Source organism: Abramis brama, assembly GCF_963993115.1.
Source record: "Abramis brama genome assembly, chromosome: 1".
Lineage (NCBI taxonomy): Eukaryota > Metazoa > Chordata > Actinopteri > Cypriniformes > Leuciscidae > Abramis > Abramis brama.
The window spans coordinates 60,557,129-60,580,606 of record NC_139963.1 but is presented as its reverse complement, the minus strand read 5'-3'; the positions used below and the strand labels follow the sequence as shown (position 1 = coordinate 60,580,606).

Genomic DNA, 23,478 nt, shown 5'->3' with positions numbered 1-23,478 from the left:
GCTGTGATAGGACTTCCTATTAACATAATCTGCCTCATGTTCCCCTAGAGCAGTGGAGATTGGAGCAATAGACTGCATACATGTTGCAATGACTTGGGAATCCTATCATAAGATTAACAGAATAATAAAAAAGATTTAAAATAATTCTTAACATGTATTATATTGTATAGTACACTTGTGAAATTTGCTTAAAAAAAAAAAAAGTGTTCATGTGATGTCACCCTATCAATATATCTTACTGGCAATTTTATAAAAGCCCTCTTTTATGGACATGGTCGATAAATGTCCGGGGAACACTATTAATGAAACTTTTCATGTACTCCTGCAGGGCGAGGACCACCTTGCGAATGGTTTGACAAACCGTGTTTTCCCCTAGCTTCTGTGCGTCACCCACCGTGCAAGAATGTACCACTTGCAAAAAAAAAAAAAACCGCAACGCAATACCATTTGCGGAACAGTAAGTGCATAAATTCGACGTGTTAAATTCTTTATGTGCGGCTCAAGAAGTTCGCAAAGATAAGAATTTCCTTTGGCGGAAATCTGTATCTTTCATACAAGTAACTATCAGTAAAGGCAAGGGGATTTTACCTAAAACCCAGGGTTGGCGGAAACTAAAGGCGGGCATACACTGTGCGATGTCTGTGCGATTTCAGCAAGGAACCTACTCACACTGAACGAGTAGATCGCATGCGATGTAAAGCCAAAGTTCAGGATTTATGTGCTCACATTGTACGGTCCGAACGTCGAGCTGCGACTTGACTGCTCACACTATACGTTTGAAATATGCGCGATACATCCTCGTGCCGGGTTGCGCCTATGGACGATATCATGTAGCCTATCCAGAGATATTGTCAAAACAAGCATCAGCTATCAATATCAAGAAGATTTATTATTTCCAATTTATATATTAAATTATTAGTAGTATTATTGTATTATTATTATTAGGGAAGGCTACTTTTATTATTAAACTGATAGGCTATTATAATTAAATTGCCACGCAACAATTTCATAGCGCATAGGCTATTAACCAACGGGCTGTGAGGATAATAAAATATTAGCCTACATAGAAGCTTTACTTCTCCTCATTAAAAATTGTCTAAAACATTTAGGTCGATTACAATGAATTATATACATATAATTAATTATTAAGTCTATAATGTGTCCGAACACTGCAATAATTAATCAATGAAAATTAAAAACAGCTTTATTTCAAAAACATTTTTTAATAATAAAAGAGGCAAAGTGTGTGATATAGTCACGAGGAGTGACCAAAATTTCTAACATGCCAGAAATTCATCCGACCATCCGATTGGTTAATCGCCTCTCGTTTCCCCCTGTACACTGCACGAATACTGCACGACAAAGCTGAAAATCGGCCCGACCCGAAAAAGAGTCGCACGAGTCAGAATTCGGCTCAAAATCGGACGAAAATCGCACAGTGTATGCCCGCCTTAAAGGGGGGGTGAAATGCTATTTCATGCATACTGAGTTTTTTACACTGTTAAAGAGTTGGATTCCCATGCTAAACATGGACAAAGTTTCAAAAATTAAATTGTACGTTTGAAGGAGTATTTCTGTTCCAAAAATGCTCTTTCCGGTTTGTCACAAGTTTCGGAAAGTTTTTTTCGAGTATGGGCATGTGTGACGTCAGATGTAACGGAATTTCCTTATACGGGTCCTAAGGGCACTTCTCCGGAAGAACCGCGGGCGCGCGCGCACTCGTAGACCAGAGCAAGAGAGCGAAAGCAGTACGCCATCAAAGCGCTATGCTCGGCTTTAGGGAAGTCAATGTCACCAAAGAAGTGGGTTTTTGGTTGCCAGGGCAAGACAACCCTGCACAGATTCCCAAAGAACCCAGCGTTAAGGGAGCAGTGGATGGAGTTTGTTTTTCCTGAGCATAAACGGAGTTGTGTAGACTGTTTGTTCCCTGCATTTCGACGATGATTGTTTTATAAACAAAGCCCAGATCGACGGATTTGCAGATCGTCTAATGCTTAAGGATCGAGCAGTCACAATGATAAAGGTTCGGTGAGTAAAACTGCTTCTATTGTCTCTGTGTGTTGTTAGCTCGGCGGGTTAGCACAGCTTTAGCTCCGCCCACACGGCCCGCCTTCAGCCGCTCGTTTTTTTCCGGAAAGACTCGGTACAGCCTATCTTTCTTTTATAAATATAATAAAACTAAAGACTTTTTGGAGATATGAAGGATGCAATACTACTCTATAGGTACTCAAGATTAACAGGAGATTGAGTGAAAATGAGCATTTCACCCCCCCTTTAAGCTGAAACATAGCTGGCTAGCCACCTAATCCGGCTTCATGGTACAGGCCCCCTGTCTGTTTCAGTGTTTGTCATGGAGTCCTTGCTTAATGTCGGTTAGCACTTCTGAGTTCGTTTCCTGGTTTGTTTCTTGTTTTTGGACTGTCTCTGTATGGATTTTGACCATTTGCCTGGCTGTTTATAATTATGGATTACCCCATTAAAGCTGCACTTGGATCTTACCTTTTGTGTGTGCATCACATGACAGTTGTGAGCAATAACAGTATTGTCTTCCAATAGAGCAGTTTTACAGGCTTTTATCATCTCTCCTGACTCAAATAATCTGTTTTTAACAGTTAAACACTCAGAATAAAGTGAGATGATCTGCTGATGATCCTGAATGGCTTGTTGAATGAGTGTTGATAGTCTGAGGCTCATCAATATTAGGGTGATTCTGCAACTACGGGCACTTTTGACTATCCCAATTTGAAAACATCAACCTCTATGAATTTCAATTTTAACCATCACAGTCTGTAATACATATAAAAATGTACACAAAATAGAATGTAGTCGTTAAGATTTTAATCTGGAACATGTTTATTTTTTATGTTTTTCGGGTCATCTTCTTAAAAAGTGTCCTTACCGCAACGTTACAATAACGTTCATTTTATACATTTTTCTTTAGTAATTTCTATAAAAAATGTAATATATTTAAATAGCTTTTTCAAATTTGATGCAGTTTTGTAAATACTGATATAAAAAAAAAATAATATACAAAATGGGGAATTTCATGTTTTTTTCTAAGCCATGTAAAAAATGTACAGTAACCTTAGATGTCAATTGTTTCCATACACACAAAATATAACATAATTAACTTTTTATGACAGATGTTGCAATTTCAATGTGTTAATCATCTCAACTTAAGTGTAAAAATATTTTTTTGCAATTGAAAATGTGAAAAAAATGAAAATAGAGCAGTGCTGCGGTAATGACATTTTGTGTCGGTAAGGACAAAATAAAAAAAAATTACGTAAAAAATGGCATGTTTATATATATATACTAATATATATACTAATATATACTTCAGTACTAATAATATACAGAATATTTGTAATTTAATATACAGTAAACCTTGAATTTGTCTCTACCGCAACACAAGGTCTTTACCGCAACACCTAAATTTGCTGCGGTAAAGACATGTTGCGGAAATGACATTTTTGCTAATATTTTAGCTAATTGGCAGCTAGCAAGGCCTACCACATTAGTTTTGACTCTTAGCATCTTAATATACATGAATTCAACAGTAATATACATTTATTTTTAAAATGTAGTTAAAAAATAGACAATTATTAAGCTGAATGGTAAGGACGCACAATAAATACTAGAGCAGAAAAGATGATGTTTACCTTATTTTTTTGGTATCTTGTGAGTGAGGTAGTGTGGTGGCCCAGTCTGTCAGCAATGTGCTGAAGTGATAATTTCTGTTTCCTTAGAAACTAGACTTGTTTGTGTTCGATAAAATTTCATAATAAAAGCTTTTTTTCATTGTTGCGGTAAGGACTCAAAAGTGTGGGACAGGCACATTTAGTTAAAAAAATCATAAAAATGATCAGTAAATAATACAAAGAATTTTAAGTTGCTGTAAATTAATCTGAATATTAAACAATTCCATTTGAAATAATGTCATATTGTAAAAGAATGAGCTAATTTTAAGTATCTCAACATTGAAACCACGGGTGTGGGACATGAGCAAAAATGGTGTTTGGACCTATAAATGCTTCATAATTTTACATTAAATCATATTATTTATTCATAATTTTTTATGTCAAGGTGTGTATTGACACTACGTTTATATTTATGAAACATCAAATGACAAATTTTAACATAAATCTAAAATTTCACTCCTGGGACTTAAAAGTGCCTGTAGTTGCAGAAACACCCATTAACAGATCTGCTGAAAACACTCTTTATTTCATGACAATAGTTCCTGTTTTCACCTCATTTATTATGCTGATGTCTTCAGATCTCCTGTAAATTGACACTTAAAGCTCATTTCATTGGTGTCAACATTTTGTCAAATTGGTATTTCTGTGTGTATGATTTAACTGTTTTTCTTACCATTATTTATATTTGGAAGAATTTTAATTATTTAAATTATTTTCTATATTTAGATACCTGGATTTTAATGAAGAATAATGTTAGGATTAGCAATACAAATTGTTCAAAATAATTAATGAATTGGCACCAGTTACTGTAGGATGAATAGAAAGACAGACATAAATACTTATTTAACAACCTTTTTTGCAACCTTTCGTTTTCTATTTTGTTTTATGTGAGTCTTGTATTGACCAGTCATGTCATAGGTACTGGGAGAGTTGTTTGTTGTGTAAGTGCGCCCTCTATTGGATAGAGGCTAGAGTGGTGGTCATATACTGAATCTTCGCGCTCGTTTCTCAGACTCTGCACTCTACTGGACTGAGAGAGGTAGGTGTTCACATCAGGGCGATGCAAGCTTGAAATATACCGGTTGTAACTTTAGCTTTAGTGCACATGGTAACTTGTACGTGCATTTTATGATGAGTGCACATTGAGATGTGTCGAGGACTGCTGTTTTGGGTGCTTAAGAAATTGCTAATATAGCTAACCTCGTGGTTTGTTTTGCTGTGTGCTAGCGCTCGCCAGTCTATCGTCTTGTAATGCAGCCCACATGTTTCAGTTGTCCTTTTTCTTATGTTAGGCTGATTCTGAATGGAGATAGAATCCTGAACTTTTGCTCTCTTTGAAATTGTACAGGACAGGTATGTACTTCCAATACCTGGTTTAAAATATAATGTGTTCATTTAAAAGTTTTCTTGTATTGATTGGTGTCCAATGGCACTGAACAGCCCAGATGTAAAGCATGTACATTTTGCTTCATGCATGTTACTGTATGTGTTAACTATTGAAATATTTCATGTTGCATAATGTTAATGTAAAACACAACGTTAAAACGTTATTACCCATAGTTAATAACAGAAATAACACACAATATGACAGATACACATGATATACACAAGTCTAATGCGATATGTTTATTTTTCATTGTAATTTTTCTGTATTTTATTTTCTGATTTTTGAATGCGATTTAATACTGAGTCTGCATTCTACTTGACTGAGAGAGACTGATTCTGATTGAAGATCGTCAGTGCACCAGAACACAACACAGTAGTCGGCGAAGTGCAGACCGCACCAGCTACACTTAGAAGTGTCATTTATTATAAAAACAAACTCAGTAATTGATACTTTTGATTTTGGCAGATCAGCTCCCCCAACTCTGGAATTCATCATCAGTGAAGCTCCTCCCACTGCAATGACATCATCAGTGAAGCTCCTCCCACAGTAATTCAGCAATAAATGCTGTAAATTCCCATCAGCTACAAGTGAAGACGAGCATCAGGAAGAGCTGAAATCTGCAAAGACTAAGTTTATTAAAGAGGACAGTGAGAACACGAGTGATCCAGAACCCTGCAGAATGAAACACACTGAAGATCCTGAAGAACAAAGAGGTTGGTGTTTATTCTTCATTCATTCATTCATGATGCTGAAGAACATTCATGTTAGAAACATGCAAGCACTTCATCACATTTAGATAAACAGTTTAACTATGAAATGGTACAGAATGTTCTGGGTTCAACAAATGGTCAGTAAAGGGAGGTTTGAGACATTTTTATATTGATTATCAATATTAGATCAAGCTAAATACTATTTTTCATTTATTTTGTATCTGGTTTCCAATTTGCAGCAACGTTACCAGAATTTGAGTCATTTTCAACATAGTTAAAACAATTATTTTTTTTAGGAATAATCAGTAAACTCCAAGTTACTGATAAAGTTGTATTTGTCAAATATCATACAAGTTATTCATAGTTATAGAGATTCTTCTTACAGTGACTTTGGTAACAGGGTTGATGAATACAGTCAATGCTACAGTTTGTGTAAAAACTGAGACAATGGATTGAGATTATTTTCTTGTCTTCCCATCATGCTTTAGAAATAGCCCAGATGATGTCACTTCCTGTGTGTCACAGTTTTAAGAAATTCTGTTTTTAAAAGGAGGAAAATTATATCAGGAGTAACTGGGTTGATTGAAACATGTAGGACACAGATACTGATACAGGGTTCGTACACTTTTCCCAAGGTCAAATTCAAGCACTTTTCAAGCACTTTCCAGGTCCATTTTAAAGCTTTTTCCAGCACCTTACACTACCGTAAATTACATAATACATAGTTAAAAGAGGGCTGCACGATATTGAAGAAAAATGAGATATGCGATAACTCATTAAATAATGCGATATTCAATATGCGATACGATAATGCTTAAAGTGTGTCAAATTAACTTAAATTATCTTTAAAATATCTTTAAAATGATTTATTACATGGCTCGGCTGAATTCCAATGTAGAATGCGGTCTGTTATTTCTTGATAACAGACCGCTGCGAAGTATAACAGACCGTTGCCATGAAAAACAGCGCGTTGCTATGGACGCGGAGCGGCGGAGCGGCTTTCTTTGGCGGAAGCAATGCAATCGTTTTTAAATCAATAAACTCTAGGGCTGTACTCAACCAAAGAAAATCTTGGTCGACTGAAGTCCTGAAGTTTTCGACTAAAAATCGACTAAAATCGACTAAAAATGACGTTAGAAAAAAAATGTTAAATTAATTAGCTGCGCACTACTTGGTAGCCTTGTTGTCCGCCTAAATGAATTATAAATAAACATAAAAAAACTAGTAGGCTATTTGCAGTATTAAATCGTTTTTGACGTAATTAATTTGCACTGAAATGAGTCTGACACACGAGTCTGTCGGCTGTCGGCTCTGACAGCGTTGCATCACGTGCACCTGCGCAATATCATAGCAGCCTATGATTTCCGAAAATAGTACTATGTTGTCAACTAGTGATATCATGACAAGAACTTTTGATGAATATGTAACATAATTTAGACAATTGTTTCTGTCATATGTATTATAATAACTGACAGGCTCTATAATTTCAGCCGCTCTGTGCAGCTCGCACAGAGTGAGGCTGAACCTATTTTTTAGTCTAAGGGCTGAACATAGGAGCTCAGCTTCGCGGCTGAGACACGAATAGACTATTAACTTAAAGCTTTTACTCTTAAACACAAAAGGCACGTCCACTTTAATAAAAAAATAATATTTATTAAACAAACCAGATCAAGTAATATTCAGCAAACCTTCTAGTAGCCTACTTTCTTCAATCTGTCCGTCTTCTCCGGTGAGTTGGGCTAATCCAAAAGAAGTGAAAACAAGGGGGGTGTTCTGAAGACAGACTGTTACCTGTGAAACAGGGGTGCTCTGAAAACACCCCCATTAGCAATTAGTGCTTTCCACCTGATGAAATGAACGCGGCAAAACTGATGAAATGAACGCGGCAAAACTGATTACCGGTAAATGAACGCGACAAAACTAATGAAATGAACGCGGCAAAAAATCGACCAATCAGAATTTTGGTCGAGCCAGAACGTATCGACCAAATAATCGACTAATCGACTGGAAGAATACAGCCCTAATAAACTCCTTTTTAAATCAATAATTCGTGTCAAATTAGTTATTTATTTTGTAGGTAGCCATGTAATAAGCGGGATAATGTATAGAGAGGCGGTCGTTATAGCGAATAACAACCCCTTCAGGCTGATTCAAGACCCCCCCCCCGCTTTGCGTCGGGGTCCTGTTCAGCCTGTCGGGGTTGTTATTCGCTATAACGACGGCCTCTCTATACATTATCCCTTACATAACCTACACATACGTGTTTCACATTCTTTTTGTGATAAGAAAATATCCCTACAACTTCTGACAGTGAACATCAATGTTCTGTAGCATAAGAAGTGTTATTTTAACATCACTGGGGTTTAGGGGTTCCGGTTATCCTACATTAGGTTTATTTAACAACAGAAACTGATTAATCAAATGTAAAAATAAACACTGCTTAGTTTTCACTGCATGAATTAAATATACTGATTCTTATTAAAGCTACAAAAGTTAGCCTATTCAGCCAAAAGCAGTGAGTGATTTTCTTTGTCTTTTGTTCATGGCCCCAGTTATTGCAAGGCGTTGCGATATGCAATTATGCATATTGTAATATATACATTTGCAATATTTCGATATATTGTGCAGCCCTAATATTTAAGCCAATCACAAGTTTTATTCTTCAAAATGCATCACTAAGTATATAGCCTAAAGCATATGAATAATATACTTTTCATTATATTCATGTCCAAATATTGCTTACCAGATAATGTGATTTATAGGCTGTAAAACTGAATTAATTTCAAATATGAAGACTTAGGATTTGAACAGAAATATTTGACAGGCCTTCCCGTTTTGGGACACATTCTTGATATAGACAAGGTTTGAACAATATCTGAGTGCACAGGCACCTGCCTGATAAATGTATTTCATTGCCAAGATGTCTTGGGCCAAGACATAACGTTAGCTAATACATTTACTGGAATAGAGCAGTGTAAATATTGCATAGGGCCATCCTAAACCTTACAGTAACAGTATACTACTTATGACACTGACTGATTTCAGTTCAGCAATCAACGACTGTTGTTATGCACTGGGCTAACGTTTGCAGGTTAATTTGCACGTTTCAGTTCTGTAATTTTGGCAATGTTCACTGCATATTCAATTCCACAAATGAACGTGACATAACGGACATGTAATACTTACATTACATTATCACACCAAGTACTCTCAGTCACTAATGGCCCTTTCAGATAGGACGCGGACCGCGCTGCGTTATGAAATGAAACCGATATATTTCAATGGCTTGCGCCGCGCGACTCGGACCAAAGCGGAGCTCAGCGAGCTCGCGCGCACGCCGCGGTCAAAGTTTAAAATAGTTCTGTTGCCACTGCGTGGCCAATAAAAACGGTGCATCCAAACAACCGCGGAAATCAAAATGAAAACTCTGCCTACTTTTGCTCTGGCCAGCGTAACGCAAATCAATATCTGATTCTGTAGGGCTACATTTTTTTTCTCCATTTAATAAAGAACTATTTTGTCAGAAAGATATTTCTTGTGAAAGAAATACAGTTACAAATTCAAGCATTTTCAAGCATTTTATCCAAAATTCAAGCACTTTTCAAACCTTGAAAACACAACATCAAAATTCAAGCACTTTCAAGGATTTCAAGCACCCGTACGAACCCTGCTGATAATAAAAATGGTTAATTTAAAACTAGTTAAAGCCGCGGCCACTCTACACTTTGAGCTTGTGAAATTTCTACACACACTGCGACGGTCGTGAAATGAAGTCAAACTCTGCAGCAGCTTTTTCACAAACATAAATTTAACATAGTATAGGTAGTGCTGTAGCGGCGCGTCGACGTTTCAACATCAAAATTACGTCGACGTCATATTTTTTCGTCAACACTTAATTTTTTATTTATTTTTTGCACCGTTCCCTGAGGTACAGCTCGCCACACACACGTGGGAGACCGAAACATTGCAGAATGGATTAAATTGGCCAATTAGTCATTAATTAATTATCATTGGCCGTGAATAAAATTAAGAGTTTGGTTCCAAAACGCGATAAACGGCCTTTAAAAAAAAAAAATTAGTTCCCGCAAAAATCAGTATTGTATAGGGTCGGTATTGAAAAGTAAATTTTTAATCTTACTTGAAATGCAATATCATATCCGCCGTGTTATTCTGTCATGTTTTCTCCCTTTATTTCCAAACCACGACAAACGCCAGTCTCCTTTCTCTGCAGAATGCGATAAATCCGCTCAACCAATCACAGCGCACCATTCCATGCATTGTAAACAGTGACGGTGGCGCTTTGAATACAACCGGCATCCTAGTTTTCCTTATCTACTTTGTACTTTTTGATAAACAAACAAACAAACAAACAAACAAACAAAAAAAATGAATACATTTGACGGCATTGATGAACCTGTGGAAGAAATGTAAGCCATCGAAATCTAATCATTTACGTGAGGAGATTAAGAAGACGAGGCACGCGGGAGGAGGAAAAATGCCGACTGTAGCTTGTTCTCACACGACAGCATCAAACTTCTGTCACACTGACACGTTGACCTCAGGGGATCTTTTAAAAAACGTTAAATTCTTGTACTCAAAGTAAAAAAAAAACGAGCAGGACCAAGCCATTTTACAGCTGATCCCGTCAAAAAAGTTCAGGAGGTATTTCTTAGCGATGGTGATTTAGTGTATGTTTAGTCCAGTGCGTGCCTGTATATAAGATTATTATTGACCGAGTTCAGAGGCTGTCATGTGGACCAACTTACTTTTTTGTGTATTTTCAACAGTTTAAATATGAAAATTAACTTTTATATTGATTCAATGGATTAATTGCATTTTGAAAAAAAAAAGTGTCATGAATTTATTGCATTTTTGGGAAAAAATTATCTGTTTTTATAATAAATCTTTGAAAATCAAAATCTGGATTTGAATTTTTTATTGAAACCGAAAATAGTGGTTTTCATCTTGCCACTTTTTTTGGTAAAGAAAACACATTTTTTACTAAAATGAATCAAAATGGACTTGTTACATTTATACTATAATATTCAGAAGTAAACATTGTAAACATTGTAGCTGACAGAGTGTTTAAGTCAGAATGTTTATTTTTTTAAACCACAACCTTCCAAGTGCTTCTTTTACCTGTAATAATACCGTTCTTTGTATTTAACAATATCTTTTGCATTTCTCATCCAAACAACGTCAAACTTGGCACTGCACTTACTTGTGCCCGTAGCAAGACACCTGACGATTTTGAAATCCATCGGACTAACAGTTCGAGAGATATGCGAATAACAGGCAGGATAATTAATTTCAATTAGTCGTTAGATTAGTCGACTAATCGATAAAATAATCGCCAGACTAATCGTTTAATTAATAATCGTTTACCCCAGCCCTAGTGAACGGCTATTAATAATTAAAACGTTTTAGTAAAATAAATATCAATCTCAAAGTTCTAGGCCTAATTTAATAGTTCTTGCTAAAGAAACATGGGATTTGTGCCTATAATGTTTTAAAAATAATAATTGGAAGATAAATTTACCTCATTCATGGAAAGTTTCAAGGGCATATAATCAATTTATAAAAAGGCATCAGATTATCATAATATTTTGTAACAGTTGTCTACTTTCTACCATTACATCAGGGCTCACTTTCATGTCCTTTCACTTTATATTGCTCTCTTTGAAGAGAAATATTTTGATGTACTAAAAATTAAATGTAATAATTGTTTCTTTCGTGTCAGACCTGATGGAAGAGAGCGAGGAGAGTGAAGAACTGAGTGAAGTGGAGGAGGAGAGTGAAGAACTGAGTGAAGTGAAGGAGGAGAGTGAAGAACTGAGTGAAGTGGAGGAGGAGAGTGAAGAACTGAGTGAAGTGGAGGAGGAGAGTGAAGAACTGAGTGAAGTGGAGGAGGAGAGTGAAGAACTGAGTGATGTGAAGGAGGAGAGTGAAGAACTGAGTGAAGTGAAGGAGGAGAGTGAAGAACTGAGTGAAGTGAAGGAGGATAGTGAAGAACTGAGTGAAGTGAAGGAGGAGAGTGAAGAACTGAGTGAAGTGGAGGAGGAACATCATGTCAAACCTGGAGAAAAACCTTTAAGTCGCTCAAAGACTAAAAATACATTTTTAAAGAAAAGAAGAGCCAAGAAATCTTTCACCTGCACTCAGTGTGGAAAGAGTTACACAGCCAAACATAATCTTGAGCGACACATGAGTGTTCACACTGGAGAGAAGCCGTTCACATGTGATCAGTGCGGAAAGAGTTTCGCACAAAAACAACATCTGACCAATCACATGAGGATCCACACCGGAGAGAAGCCGTTCTCATGTGACCAATGCGGCAAAACATTTCTCTGTGCATCAAACCTGAAGACACACCTGACAGTTCATACGAAGGAGAAGCCGCATTCATGTTCTGTGTGTGGAAAGAGTTTTTCACTGCGTCAGACTTTACATAAACATGAGAAAATCCACACTGGTGTGAGAGAGTACATGTGCTTTGAGTGTGAGAAGACTTTTACTACAGCGGACAGTTTAAAACGACACGAGATTATTCACACTGGAGAAAAACCTTACAAGTGTTCACACTGTGACAAGAGATTCAATCGATCATCATCTCTGAAAACACACAAGAGGATCCACACTGGAGAAAAAACACAATCGTGTGATCAGTGTGGGAAGAGTTTCTCTTTTAAAAGTGAACTGAAGCGACACATGAGGATCCACACTGGAGAAAATCCTTACAAGTGTTCACACTGTGACAAGAGATTCAGTCAGTCATCAACTCTGAAAACACATGAGATGATCCACACTGGAGAGAAGCCGCACACGTGTGAACAGTGTGGGAAGAGTTTCTCTTTTAAAAGTTACCTGAAGCGACACATGAGGATCCACACTGGAGTGAAGCCGTATGTATGCCATCAGTGTGGAAACAATTTCACATACAAACATTCTCTTGACGTTCACATGAGGATCCACACCGGAGAGAAGACGTTCACATGTCATCAATGTTGCAAAACATTTCTTATTGCATCAAACCTGAAGACACACCTGAGAGTTCATACGAAGGAGAAGCCGCATTCATGTTCTGTGTGTGGAAAGAGTTTTTCACGACTGGACTCTTTACATGCACATAAGAAAATACATACTGGTGTGAGAGAGTACATGTGCTTTGAGTGTGAGAAGACTTTTATTACAGCTCAACATTTAAAACGGCACCAGAGAATTCACACTGGAGAAAAACCTTACAAGTGTTCACACTGTGACAAGAGATTCAGTCAGTCATCATCTCTGAAAACACACGAGAGGATCCACACTGGAGAGAAGCGGCACACGTGTGATCAGTGCGGGATGAGTTTCTGTATTAAAAGTCACCTGAAGCTACACATGAAGATCCATACAGTCCTATAGCCGGTGTGAGGTGAGCACAGGACACTTTGTTGATTGATTGATATCTATTAGGTTGTGTTCAACCAACAGGAATGTGTAATTTGTCAGTTCAGATCAATAAAAAAAAAATAATAATAATTTGCTTTCTGACAGTAGTTCATGTAAAAGCAGAAATACAGCACTATACAGGGCTCTAGACTGCGACTAAATTGTCACATTTTGCGACCTAAAACATGCATTTCAGCTCGAACCAAAAGATTCCACAGGTTTTGATGACAGGCACCATTGTGCAGTCAATGTATCAAAATGAGTCTGAGAGTGAAATCTTTAAATATGTTTGAACTTTTTGAGGAGTATTTTGGAATTAAAGGTGTTATCTACAACAGTGTAATTCTCCTTGAATTGCTGCTTACAAATGCAGGGCCGGATGTGCTGCAATCGCTCGTGTATTTATACTAAAAATGTTTAAGTGTATTTTACCTATTGGGTCACCAAAATCTATTTTTAAAAGCTTTTTGTATCAATTGAAATGTTTCCTTTAATAAAGTTTAAAAATAATTACATACATATTATCTTTATATTAGAAATGATCTAGTTTTTTTTTTTTTTTTTTTCAGTTGACACCACCTATTTTGTCATGTCCCTCATGGCCTTCTATGAAAGTGTACTTGGGATATAAATAATATAATTAGAAAAAAAGTCCATACATTTTGCCATTTCCATGAATATCTATCTGTGCTTTTTTGCTGGTAATGTTTTTTTTTTTCTAAGGAAATTCATGATTATTCATTAAAATCACATTATTTAGTTCCGTCACTCAGTAATCCCTCAACCCCGTTACACAAATCATTCTCCCCCATAAAACTAATGAACATATCCTTATATGTGACATCAATAACAGGAATAACATCATAGAAGTCTTCTGAACAACATTGTGTGTAGACACAGGCAAGTTACCACCTTCTTTTATAACTATAACTTATATAGAATTGTGATATTGTGGTTGTCAAGCTCAACGACTCAACCCTGTTACATCAAATAAAGATAGAATTCTATTACTTGTGAAAATGAACTTTATTTCAACAATATACATGATTTCTTAATATCATGCATGCCATGTGTTCTCCTGTTATTTACTACATGTGGAGCAGTGGCCATTTTCAAGCAGAAAATCACAACTCAGTCACACTCAACCCCGTTACTTTTTTGCCACGAAGCGCGTGCACATGCAAAAAAAAAAAAAAAACACATGCTTGAACACACGAACACACACACACACACACACACACACCAAAAAAGCACACAAGTAATATGTTTTATTTTGATGACCTATTCAGTCAGTTTATAATGTTCTAATGTACAGTTATCTAATGTAGAGTTGCAATTGCAATTTATCTGTTGTTTTTCTTGGTTACATTTAATTTTGGTAAAAAACAACTATGTATATGTTAAGCTGTTTTTGTCTCTTCAACCCTGTTACCCTATCTCAACACCGTCACACCTACATTTTTATTATTTTTTTAGGTTTATGAATAAGTCATTTAATGTTTGTTGAACTTAGTCTGAAATGTTCAGAGCAATCATAAGAATACTGATTTTAGTTCAAATTCTGAAGTTAAGCCACATCTTTGATCAAAAATGATGACGTTGCTGTCACAAAAAGTGCCCATTTCAGGCTTTAGTATAGCATGTGTAAAATTATATGTAAATTTTACATTTACAATTACTGAATTAGTGTGAGAGACATCTGATTAACAGGAAAATGCTGATTTCATTACAAATATATTTTATAATCATATTCAGAGAGCTCCCATAGTGTCCATAACGGTGTTGAAGACTAATAGTGGCCATATCCTAAAATAATTACCAATAATAATAGGGATTTGATGCCTGAGGTGGGAAAATATGTTTTTCTGGAAGTTAAATATGTAATTAATGTTGTGGGGTGTTCAGAAAAGCTCAAATGCATCTAAAACTCTTACTGATCTAACAACTTTGGCCACTCAAGGCCTTCAACTATTAGCGTCATTTGCTAGTCGGGTAGCAGCCAAATAGCATAATAGTTTAACATCTAAATTCATTGAACCTGTCTGCACTTTCAAAATTGTAAATCCATACTAGACCAAATGTCTTGTTAACAATGAATAATTGTAATACTGGAATTGTTAATCATTTACAATCAACATGGGTTGAATGTGTTTCTCTCCTTAGTGACACACTCTGCTATCTTCCATATAGCTGGAGTTATACCATACACAGGAGCACAGAAACGCCACACGGCTACAATATGTCTCACAGTTGCATTTGTAAATGTCTTATAAATCGCATTAATATTTTCCTACACAGTTTATATAATATATAATATTTTATTTTTACATGTTAAAAAGACATTATAGTTCGACATCTGTTCAGGCTTTTATTTTGAAAAAGCGCCTTTCTTCTTCTTCGGAAAGTTCGGATGTTTTTTATGACGCTAAAACTTCCTGTTACTCTCTCTTCACAATGTGCTCGTGTGTCGTCGGAAGAACGGTAAAAACTTCTAATCACTTTAATTATTTATCGTGTTCATCCATTTGAATCTTGTAAAGAAAGAGTTTATATTGTGATTTTATTTATTTTTGTTTTGCTCGTACATGTTATTTTTTAAGAGCTCCGTACTGTGATGGTGTGTCGAGCTAGAGAGCATGGTAGCTGATGGCAGAAACTCTTTGAATTAGCGCCCTTGGAGAAGCGGAATGAGGTATGAAGGAAAATGTGTGGAGTTTGTATTATCAAAAAGAGATTTTGTTTAAAGGTATAGCGGAGGATCTTTCCGAATTTTAGATAAGAACCGCCCTCTCCACTTTTTGAAAAAATGCACATGCGCAACACTCTACCTGCTCCAGAGAGGGAACGCCTATTAAACATGTGCGAGGTTCTCCTAGTGCACGCTCTGTTTACAAGTTGCTGTCGGCATCGCTCATACAAGATTACTTTCCAAAAGAAGATTTGCACTTTTTCTCCAAATAGCATGCCAAACTTTACCTGTCGAGTAGAAACTTCGCGACTGAGGCATCAGTGGGAAGCCCAACCTGTGTTTTCAGCGCACGCCATCGTGTGAAACAATCTCCCAAAAACACTCTGATCTTGTTTCTCTCTTCTGAGGCCTTTCTCTTCTTCTCATACAGTTCGTACAAACTTTTTCTCTTGCGACCCTCAGACATTTTCAAAGGACCCGGTGAAACGGCGAGCTTCAATGAATGGCTTAGCTCTAGCTCACCACACATAAACACCTGAAAGTGCGCATGCGCAGAAAGCGAAAACTAAGGGACGAGCACGTACGACGGCCTTACGTAAACATATCACCAGAATGATTGACACTTAGGTGGACCAATAGTTTACACTACCCACCCGGAAAAAGAAAATCCTCCGCTATACCTTTAAGGAAAAGAGAATGTCAATACTGCATTTGTTTATGGGTGTAACGAATACGACTCTGGGTTAATTTGAATTAGCTCAAGAATATAGGGAATTTTAGAAAAATATTAATAATTATGACTCATGGTCATAATTCATAAGTCGCATGTACATTTATTTTATCAATTATAGAGATTACCTTGTTCTGTAACTGGTCTGATCGTTATTCGTCCAGCGAATAAAGGTGAGATTATCACAGTTAAGAAGGGGTATCTCTTTACAAACTCCAAGAAAGTTTTATCTTCTGGCCACGAACATCAAACTTTCTGAGTTTATTAATTAAAACTACTCAATGTAGTCTAATATCGAGCTTGTAGCTAGATCTTTTGTTTCATTGACTTTATAAAAGTGGGCTTTCAAATACAGAGACAGTTAAAAGGATATATGGATTTTAATACATGTAAAACTAAAGATTATATGAGCTACAAATACAAACGTACGTAAAAATACAAACAATAAAACAAACACACATTTAACCAAACAAGAAAACACGTGATCAGAATAACATGAAATGAAAGAAAGAAAGAAAGAAATAGAGAAAAAGGGAAAAGCTAGTAATTATTACATACAGAAACCTAGGTTCACGAGACACCTGGAAACAGCTTTGAGAGAGAGTTTAAAGTTACTTGCACGTTCGTTCTCTGTTCGTTTGAGGCTGAGGCAGGAAGCGAGGGTGGTGTCCTGTTTTTGCTGCGTCTTCCAGTGCCGCGGAAGTTTAAAAGGCTTACTGACTGTAATGTTACCAAGAAAGTTCATCTCCCGGGATGGGAGAGGTTGCAAATCTTGGTTGCAAAGACGGCAGGCTTTTACATGACGCGGGCCATGTGTCCCAGAGGCCAAGGCAAGGCCTGTCCAGCTGGAGCAGCGCTGCTCGTGGAGAAGGAGGAGGAGGTCAGGGACCGGAGAAGCGAGGAAGTGGGATCAGCGGGATCGATGAGAGAAGAGGAGAGCGATCAGAGCGAAGCATGATATTTTGAAGGGACCCTCTCACGTACGTGGGCCAATCGTCTTTAACAACGGATCGGGCCCACCTCCTGACGTTTCGAGATCTATACGCCCCCTTACTCTTAGAAATTGGAACGATAGATTCGTTCGTAACATTAATATCACTGGTATTAATAAAACAATGCATTCTCTGATATGTTGTGTTAAAGATTCAAGACCGTTGGGATTTCTGGAACAAGACGATACCACGAATGGCAATTCTATGACCTAATTACACACAGATATATGATTTCTCGCGATTATAGTCACATCAAATTGATTACACACCAATAAAGCTATATAGGCATAATATTTGGGACAAGGGATCATGCACACATCAAGAAAATACATTTTAAACATTGTACAAAATGATTTTGATCACACGTGGTAGGATCTGTGTGTGTTTCTGTGTGTGTGTGTGCTGACCGAGGCTGAGAGTTCACGCTCGCAGCTGAACTTTTGCTCTCTTGCCTATGTGTGTGTGTTGGATTTGATGAGATTATCAGCCGGCGCATCTGGTCGAACAAAGTCTTGTTGTTTTCTGACGTGTAAATCAGTGTCTAAATGTAAATCAGTGTCTAAGAAGATCCCTAGGGGGTGCTTTCGAGATCTCTCTATTGGTCAGCGGATGTTCGCCAAGCAGTGGAAAAAGAAGGGTTTTGTTGATTCAAAAGTGAGAGATGTGTGTTTTCAGATAGGCAGTCTCTGATTTATGCCGTTTGTGGCGCCATTTGGTCTGCACGTCCTGGCGGCGGAATCTTGAGACAATAGGGGTAATTTCAGTAATTTAATCATGTAGAGAGAGAGCTGACAATCTGATCATCTTCTTTGCGTTACATGGGTTTATTGCACATGTCATCATTATAAAAACATATTTCTGTGAACAATTATAATGTATTGTATTTCATTTTTTGCCAAGAATACTCTGGCCGCTACTTGTGTATAATGTTCCCATTTCCACGGTGGAGACCTTGGAAAGAAAGGTCAGCAGCTGTCTCAGGAGATGGTTAGGGTTGCCCAGGAGTCTCAGCAACATTGCCCTCTATGGAAACACCACAATGCTCCAGTTGCCTCTAAAATCCCTGGAAGAGGAGTTTAAAGTGAATCGGGCACGTGAGGTGCTGATGTGTAGAGACTCCAGCGACCCAAAGGTGGCCCAGGCAGGAGTGCTGGTGAAGACAGGGAGGAAGTGGAGTGCCCAAGCCGCTGTGCTGGATGCACAGGCTCGACTGCGGCACAAAGAGCTTGTGGGAGTGGTGGCCCGAGGCAGAGCAGGCTTGGGGATGTTCCCAACACCTCCTCGACATAAAGAGTTGAAGGGGAAGGAGAAACGCAGCCGAATACAGGAAGAGGTCAGAGCTGCTGTGGAGGAAGGAAGGATGAGCAGGTCAGCTGGAATGGGGCAACAGGGGGGCCTGGACCAGGTGGGAGCAGGCCATGGACCGCAAGGTCACCTGGCAAAGCGAGCCGCACCGCATAACCTTCCTGATTCGGGCAGTGTACGACGTCCTGCCTAGCCCAGCAAACCTCTGTACGTGGGGAAAAGCAGACACACCAACTTGCCAACTGTGCCCAGCTCGTGGAACGCTGGAGCACATTCTGAGCTCCTGCCCAACAGCGCTCGGCCAGGGTCGTTACACTTGGCGTCACAACCAGGTGCTGAAATCTATTGCAGACACCATCAGCAAAGAGATCAGCAAAGGCGGCCGACGAGGGAGCAACACCACTCGCTCAATCGCATTTGTTAGGGCAGGAGAACAGCCACAAGCAGGGAGGAAGGCACCAGCAGGGATCCTGGCATCAGCCAAGGACTGGACACTCTCTGTGGATTTGGAGAAGCAGCTGAAATTCCCCCAGCACATTGTCAGCACAACTATGAGGCCAGATATCACTCTAGTCTCAGAGAGCACCAAGAATATAATCATCATGGAGCTGACCGTGCCATGGGAGGACCGCTTGGGAGAAGCCCACGAAAGAAAGATGACCAAATATGAACATCTCGTCACAGACTGCCGAGCACAGGGCTGGAAGGCGAGATGCATGCCTATCGAGGTTGGCTGCAGAGGATTTGTGGGGCGCTCCCTCCACAAAGCCTTTACTGCGCTGGGCATTGCAGGAACAACAAGGAGCAGGGCCATCAAGAACACCACCGACGCAGCCGAGAAAGCCTCGAGATGGCTCTGGATCCGTAGAGGAGCACCATGGGGGCAAGCGAGAGCTACCTGAACACAAGTTGCGGTATGATCAGCCGTGGCTGGGTCGCCTGGGCGAGGGTGTCTGATGTTGAAAGACCCGAAACACCCGAGGACCCCAGGTTACATCACTGATGATGTGTTCAGGTGCATCTGAAGATGTGTTTCAAGAAGAAAAAAGAAGCATATTTCATTTCATATTTCATATTGGTCATCTGTTGAAATGATTTGTATTGTGTGTAAACATGATTCATATGTGAACATAATTTGTGCAAATTATTTGTGAAGCTACATAGAAGCATTTTGTATTCTGTTTCTTCTGTAGTTTTCACGGTGTTCATGGTGCATGCTGCTCGTTGAGAGGAAGAAATAAAATGACACCCGTTTGAAACTCTCTGCGTCGATGAATATATCCAAGGGGCCGCTACAGCATTAGCCATGTAGATGTTTTTTTTCCCCACAAATTTGTCTTTTACAATGCTCTAGGTGAAAAGTAATTTGAGCCCATTTACAACCTGATCACAAGTCTCACTCCCCATCTCACTATTGTGGTATATACTATGTTTCAGGGTTCTCCTGAAAAACGAAAAAAAAGGTAAAAAACAAAAAAAAGGTACTCCTGTCTAGTTAAATTCCTGATTTTGTGACAGAGCTCTGACACTCCCGGTATTTGTCTCGTTTTTGTCTGAGTAAGCGGTTTCGAGCGTCCTCGAGCCGTGCACTCACTTGTCTACGTGCCTTGTTACATGTGCGGAGCGTGGTGTGTGGATCCCGGCACATCGGTCTAATTTGGTTTCGGTTCTGTGTCGAGATTCAGACATCCATGCTCCGCTTGTTTGTCTTCTGTTGTGAGCGCACGGGATGAGCTCACGCCCCTTCCTTGTGCGCTCTATCTTGTCTTGTGTAGCACACAGCTTGTGTTTTACACTGGCTGTGTGCTTTCATGTTGTCATGTTCTGTGTGAACACGTGGCTTATGACTTCTCATTGGCTGCGTGTTCATGTCTCGTTCTTTGTAAGCATGTGGCTTGTGATTAGTTTTACTGGCCATGTGCTTGTGTTTTGTGTGAGCACATGGCTTGTCATGTGTTTCCTTGTACCATGTGCTCTCCTGTCGATTGTCTAACCCCGCCCACCTTGTTACCTGATTATTGATTCATTTTCCCCACCTGTTCTCCCTCGTTACCTGCTTTGTTTGCTAACCCTATTTATTCTCCCTGTGCTTGCAGTCCTGTGCTGGTTCGTCGTCATATTTACACTGTGTGTTTCCCTGCTATGTGCTTCAAGTCAAGTTTAGCCAAGTCGAGTCATGTTTTCCCCCTCGGGGTAGTTTTTGTTTGTATTTTGTTTTATTTTATTAAAATAAATCCAATCCACTTTATTTATATAGCACAATTTAAACAAACAAGGTTTCCAAAGTGTTGTACACCACAACAATAAAAGACACAGTAGGATAAAAGTAATAAAATAAGATAAACACAATAAGATAAAAGTAATAAAATAAAATAACATAAAAATTAAATGAGAAAAATCAAATCAAATAAATAAACTGCACTGCCCACACAACACATTTAAATCACATCAATCACGATTACCTGGTGTTAAAAGCCAGAGTAAAAAGATGGGATTTAAGCAGAGATTTTAAATGAATCAGTGAGGAGGCTTGTCTGGTGTGTAGTGGCAATACATTCCATAGTTTTGGAGCTGCAACAGCAAAAGCTTGTTCTCCTCTGAGTTTTAGCCTAGTTCTAGGCACTGTCAGGAGCAGCTGGTCAGCTGACCTGAGAGAGCGGCTGGGAATGTAGGGGTGCAGCAACTCGGCGAGGTATGGTGGGGCAAGGCCATTCAAGGCTTTAAAAGCAAATAAAAGGAGTTTAAAATGAATCCTTAAATGAACAGGCAGCCAGTGGAGTGAAGCTAAAATAGGTGAAATGTGCTCATACTTTCTTGTGCCAGTTAAAAGACGAGCAGCAGCATTTTGAACCAGTTGCAGACGGGCAATGGAGGACCCACTAACCCCCAAATAAAGTGCATTGCCGTAATCCATCCGAGTGGTCACAAAGGCATGGATTACTGTCTCAAAGTGCTGTCTCTGAAGGACTGGTTAAATGTTTGCCAGCTGCCTTAACTGGAAAAAGCTGGACTTCACTACGGCTTTAATCTGGGTGTCAAACTTAAGGTCAGTGTCCACCTTTACCCCCAGATTAGTAATGATTTGCTTGTGATACTGTGCTAATGAACCCAGATCAACCAGGGGGGTCACAGAAGTGCCACTACCACTAAGGACCATGACTTCTGTCTTTTTTTCATTAAAATTTAAAGAGGCATCCAGGCCTTAATGTCATGTAAACACTCTAGCAATGGCTTAACACAGTAGGAGTCTGACTTTCTAAGAGGGACATAGATCTGACTGTCGTCTGCATCCACCCAGGATAACCCTTAAAAACCAAAAATGCAAAATAATAAACAAAACAACAAAGAGTGTTCCGTCGGAAGGATTGTATACACAACCCAGCTGGATACACTCTGACTAACCGGAGTTCTCATTCATAAAGGTAACCATTCACAAAAATAATCACATACTCACCAACATTCCTACACCAAAGGATCGCGGACGAGACACCTAATTTATGTCACGGTCAGCTCGTTTTCAACCGTAACAAAGTAGGATCACACTTGCGCAGATTGTTTGACTTGCAAGATTATTTATTAAAGTGAAAAATTATCCATTACAAAAGAATATAACAATGTCTAGTTTAAACAATAAAGGAGAAATAATAATCCAAAAGGTGAGGAATGTTGATTAAGACTAACAAAACCATCAGTGAAATCAGTCTGCAGGGGTGTACAATCAACCACACCCTCCCAGGTCATCCCACCTCCAGCAGGCAAGAAAAAAGTGCAGGGTTGTAACACTAACACAAAACACAAAGTCACAAATTAGGTGAAAAACCTTCCTAACTGAGTGGTAATCAGTGGCATAAATAACGAGCCAGAACAATATCTCTAAAAATTACATTTAATCTCTCAACACAACAATTAAGCCTAATGTAAATGCAACAAAGGCATTCCCACATGTTTGTCTTTGAAGGGACATATTTACGAAGGCTATCATCAACTTTAACGCACTTCAAACTCTCTGACAACTGTGAGAGAAGAAACACACCCAGGCTAGATGAACTGAGGGGATATGTGTAAAATGGCTCAACAGCATGGAACTGATAGTACACCAAGTGCATATTACCTTCAAGCAAGATTATATTCTGAAGCAAGCCAATGTTATTACCTATTTTAATACAGTTATCCCCCTCTGTAACTTTAACACAAAATTGATCCGTGTGCAACTCTTTAAACTCCTGTATTATTCCTCGAACACCCTGTGGTAAGGGGCCACCAACATGCTCTTTCCTTAATACAGTTCCAGCTTTCACATTGACCCTTCTGTTATTGGTACGTTCAGACAAGCGACGGATAATCTGGGCAACTGGGAAATTTGCCCCCCCTCACCATGCGCTTTACCTCACCAAGAAAATTCTCAAAAGGGAACCCAGATATTACATCAAGACATGTCTCTTAACATCATCGCTCAAATGAACAAGGCCATGCAAATTGTACACCAGAAAGTCCTCACCATAAAGTCTGCCAAAATGTTCAACAAATGACACA

At 38.6% G+C, this 23,478-nt stretch overlaps 1 protein-coding gene across 3 annotated transcripts; it reads left to right on the top strand.

Moving 5' to 3' along the window:
* Window positions 1-4,661: 4,661 nt before the first annotated feature.
* On the top strand, window positions 4,662-13,711 carry LOC311077962 (uncharacterized protein). Of its 3 annotated transcripts, none has more exons than XM_084106607.1 (3): window positions 4,662-4,740; window positions 5,554-5,801; window positions 11,539-13,711. In XM_084106607.1, exons 2-3 carry the CDS (start codon window positions 5,768-5,770, stop codon window positions 13,200-13,202), a joined length of 1,698 nt encoding a protein of 565 aa, XP_083962733.1. In that variant the 5' UTR covers window positions 4,662-4,740; window positions 5,554-5,767; the 3' UTR covers window positions 13,203-13,711. The 3 variants fall into 3 exon arrangements, with proteins under 3 accessions (XP_083962733.1, XP_083962734.1, XP_083962735.1); XM_084106608.1 differs by lacking the exon at window positions 4,662-4,740 and adding an exon at window positions 4,992-5,054 and having other exon boundaries at window positions 5,559-5,801; XM_084106609.1 differs by lacking the exon at window positions 4,662-4,740 and adding an exon at window positions 5,006-5,054.
* Window positions 13,712-23,478: the final 9,767 nt, after the last annotated feature.

Bases quoted from the DNA above. Each gene is read 5' to 3' on its own strand.
- LOC311077962 (XM_084106607.1), top strand. From the start codon at position 5,768: ATGAAACACACTGAAGATCCTGAAGAACAAAGAG. The intron at 5,802-11,538 runs GTTGGTGTTTAT...CTTTCGTGTCAG, and splicing joins AGATCCTGAAGAACAAAGAG to ACCTGATGGAAGAGAGCGAG.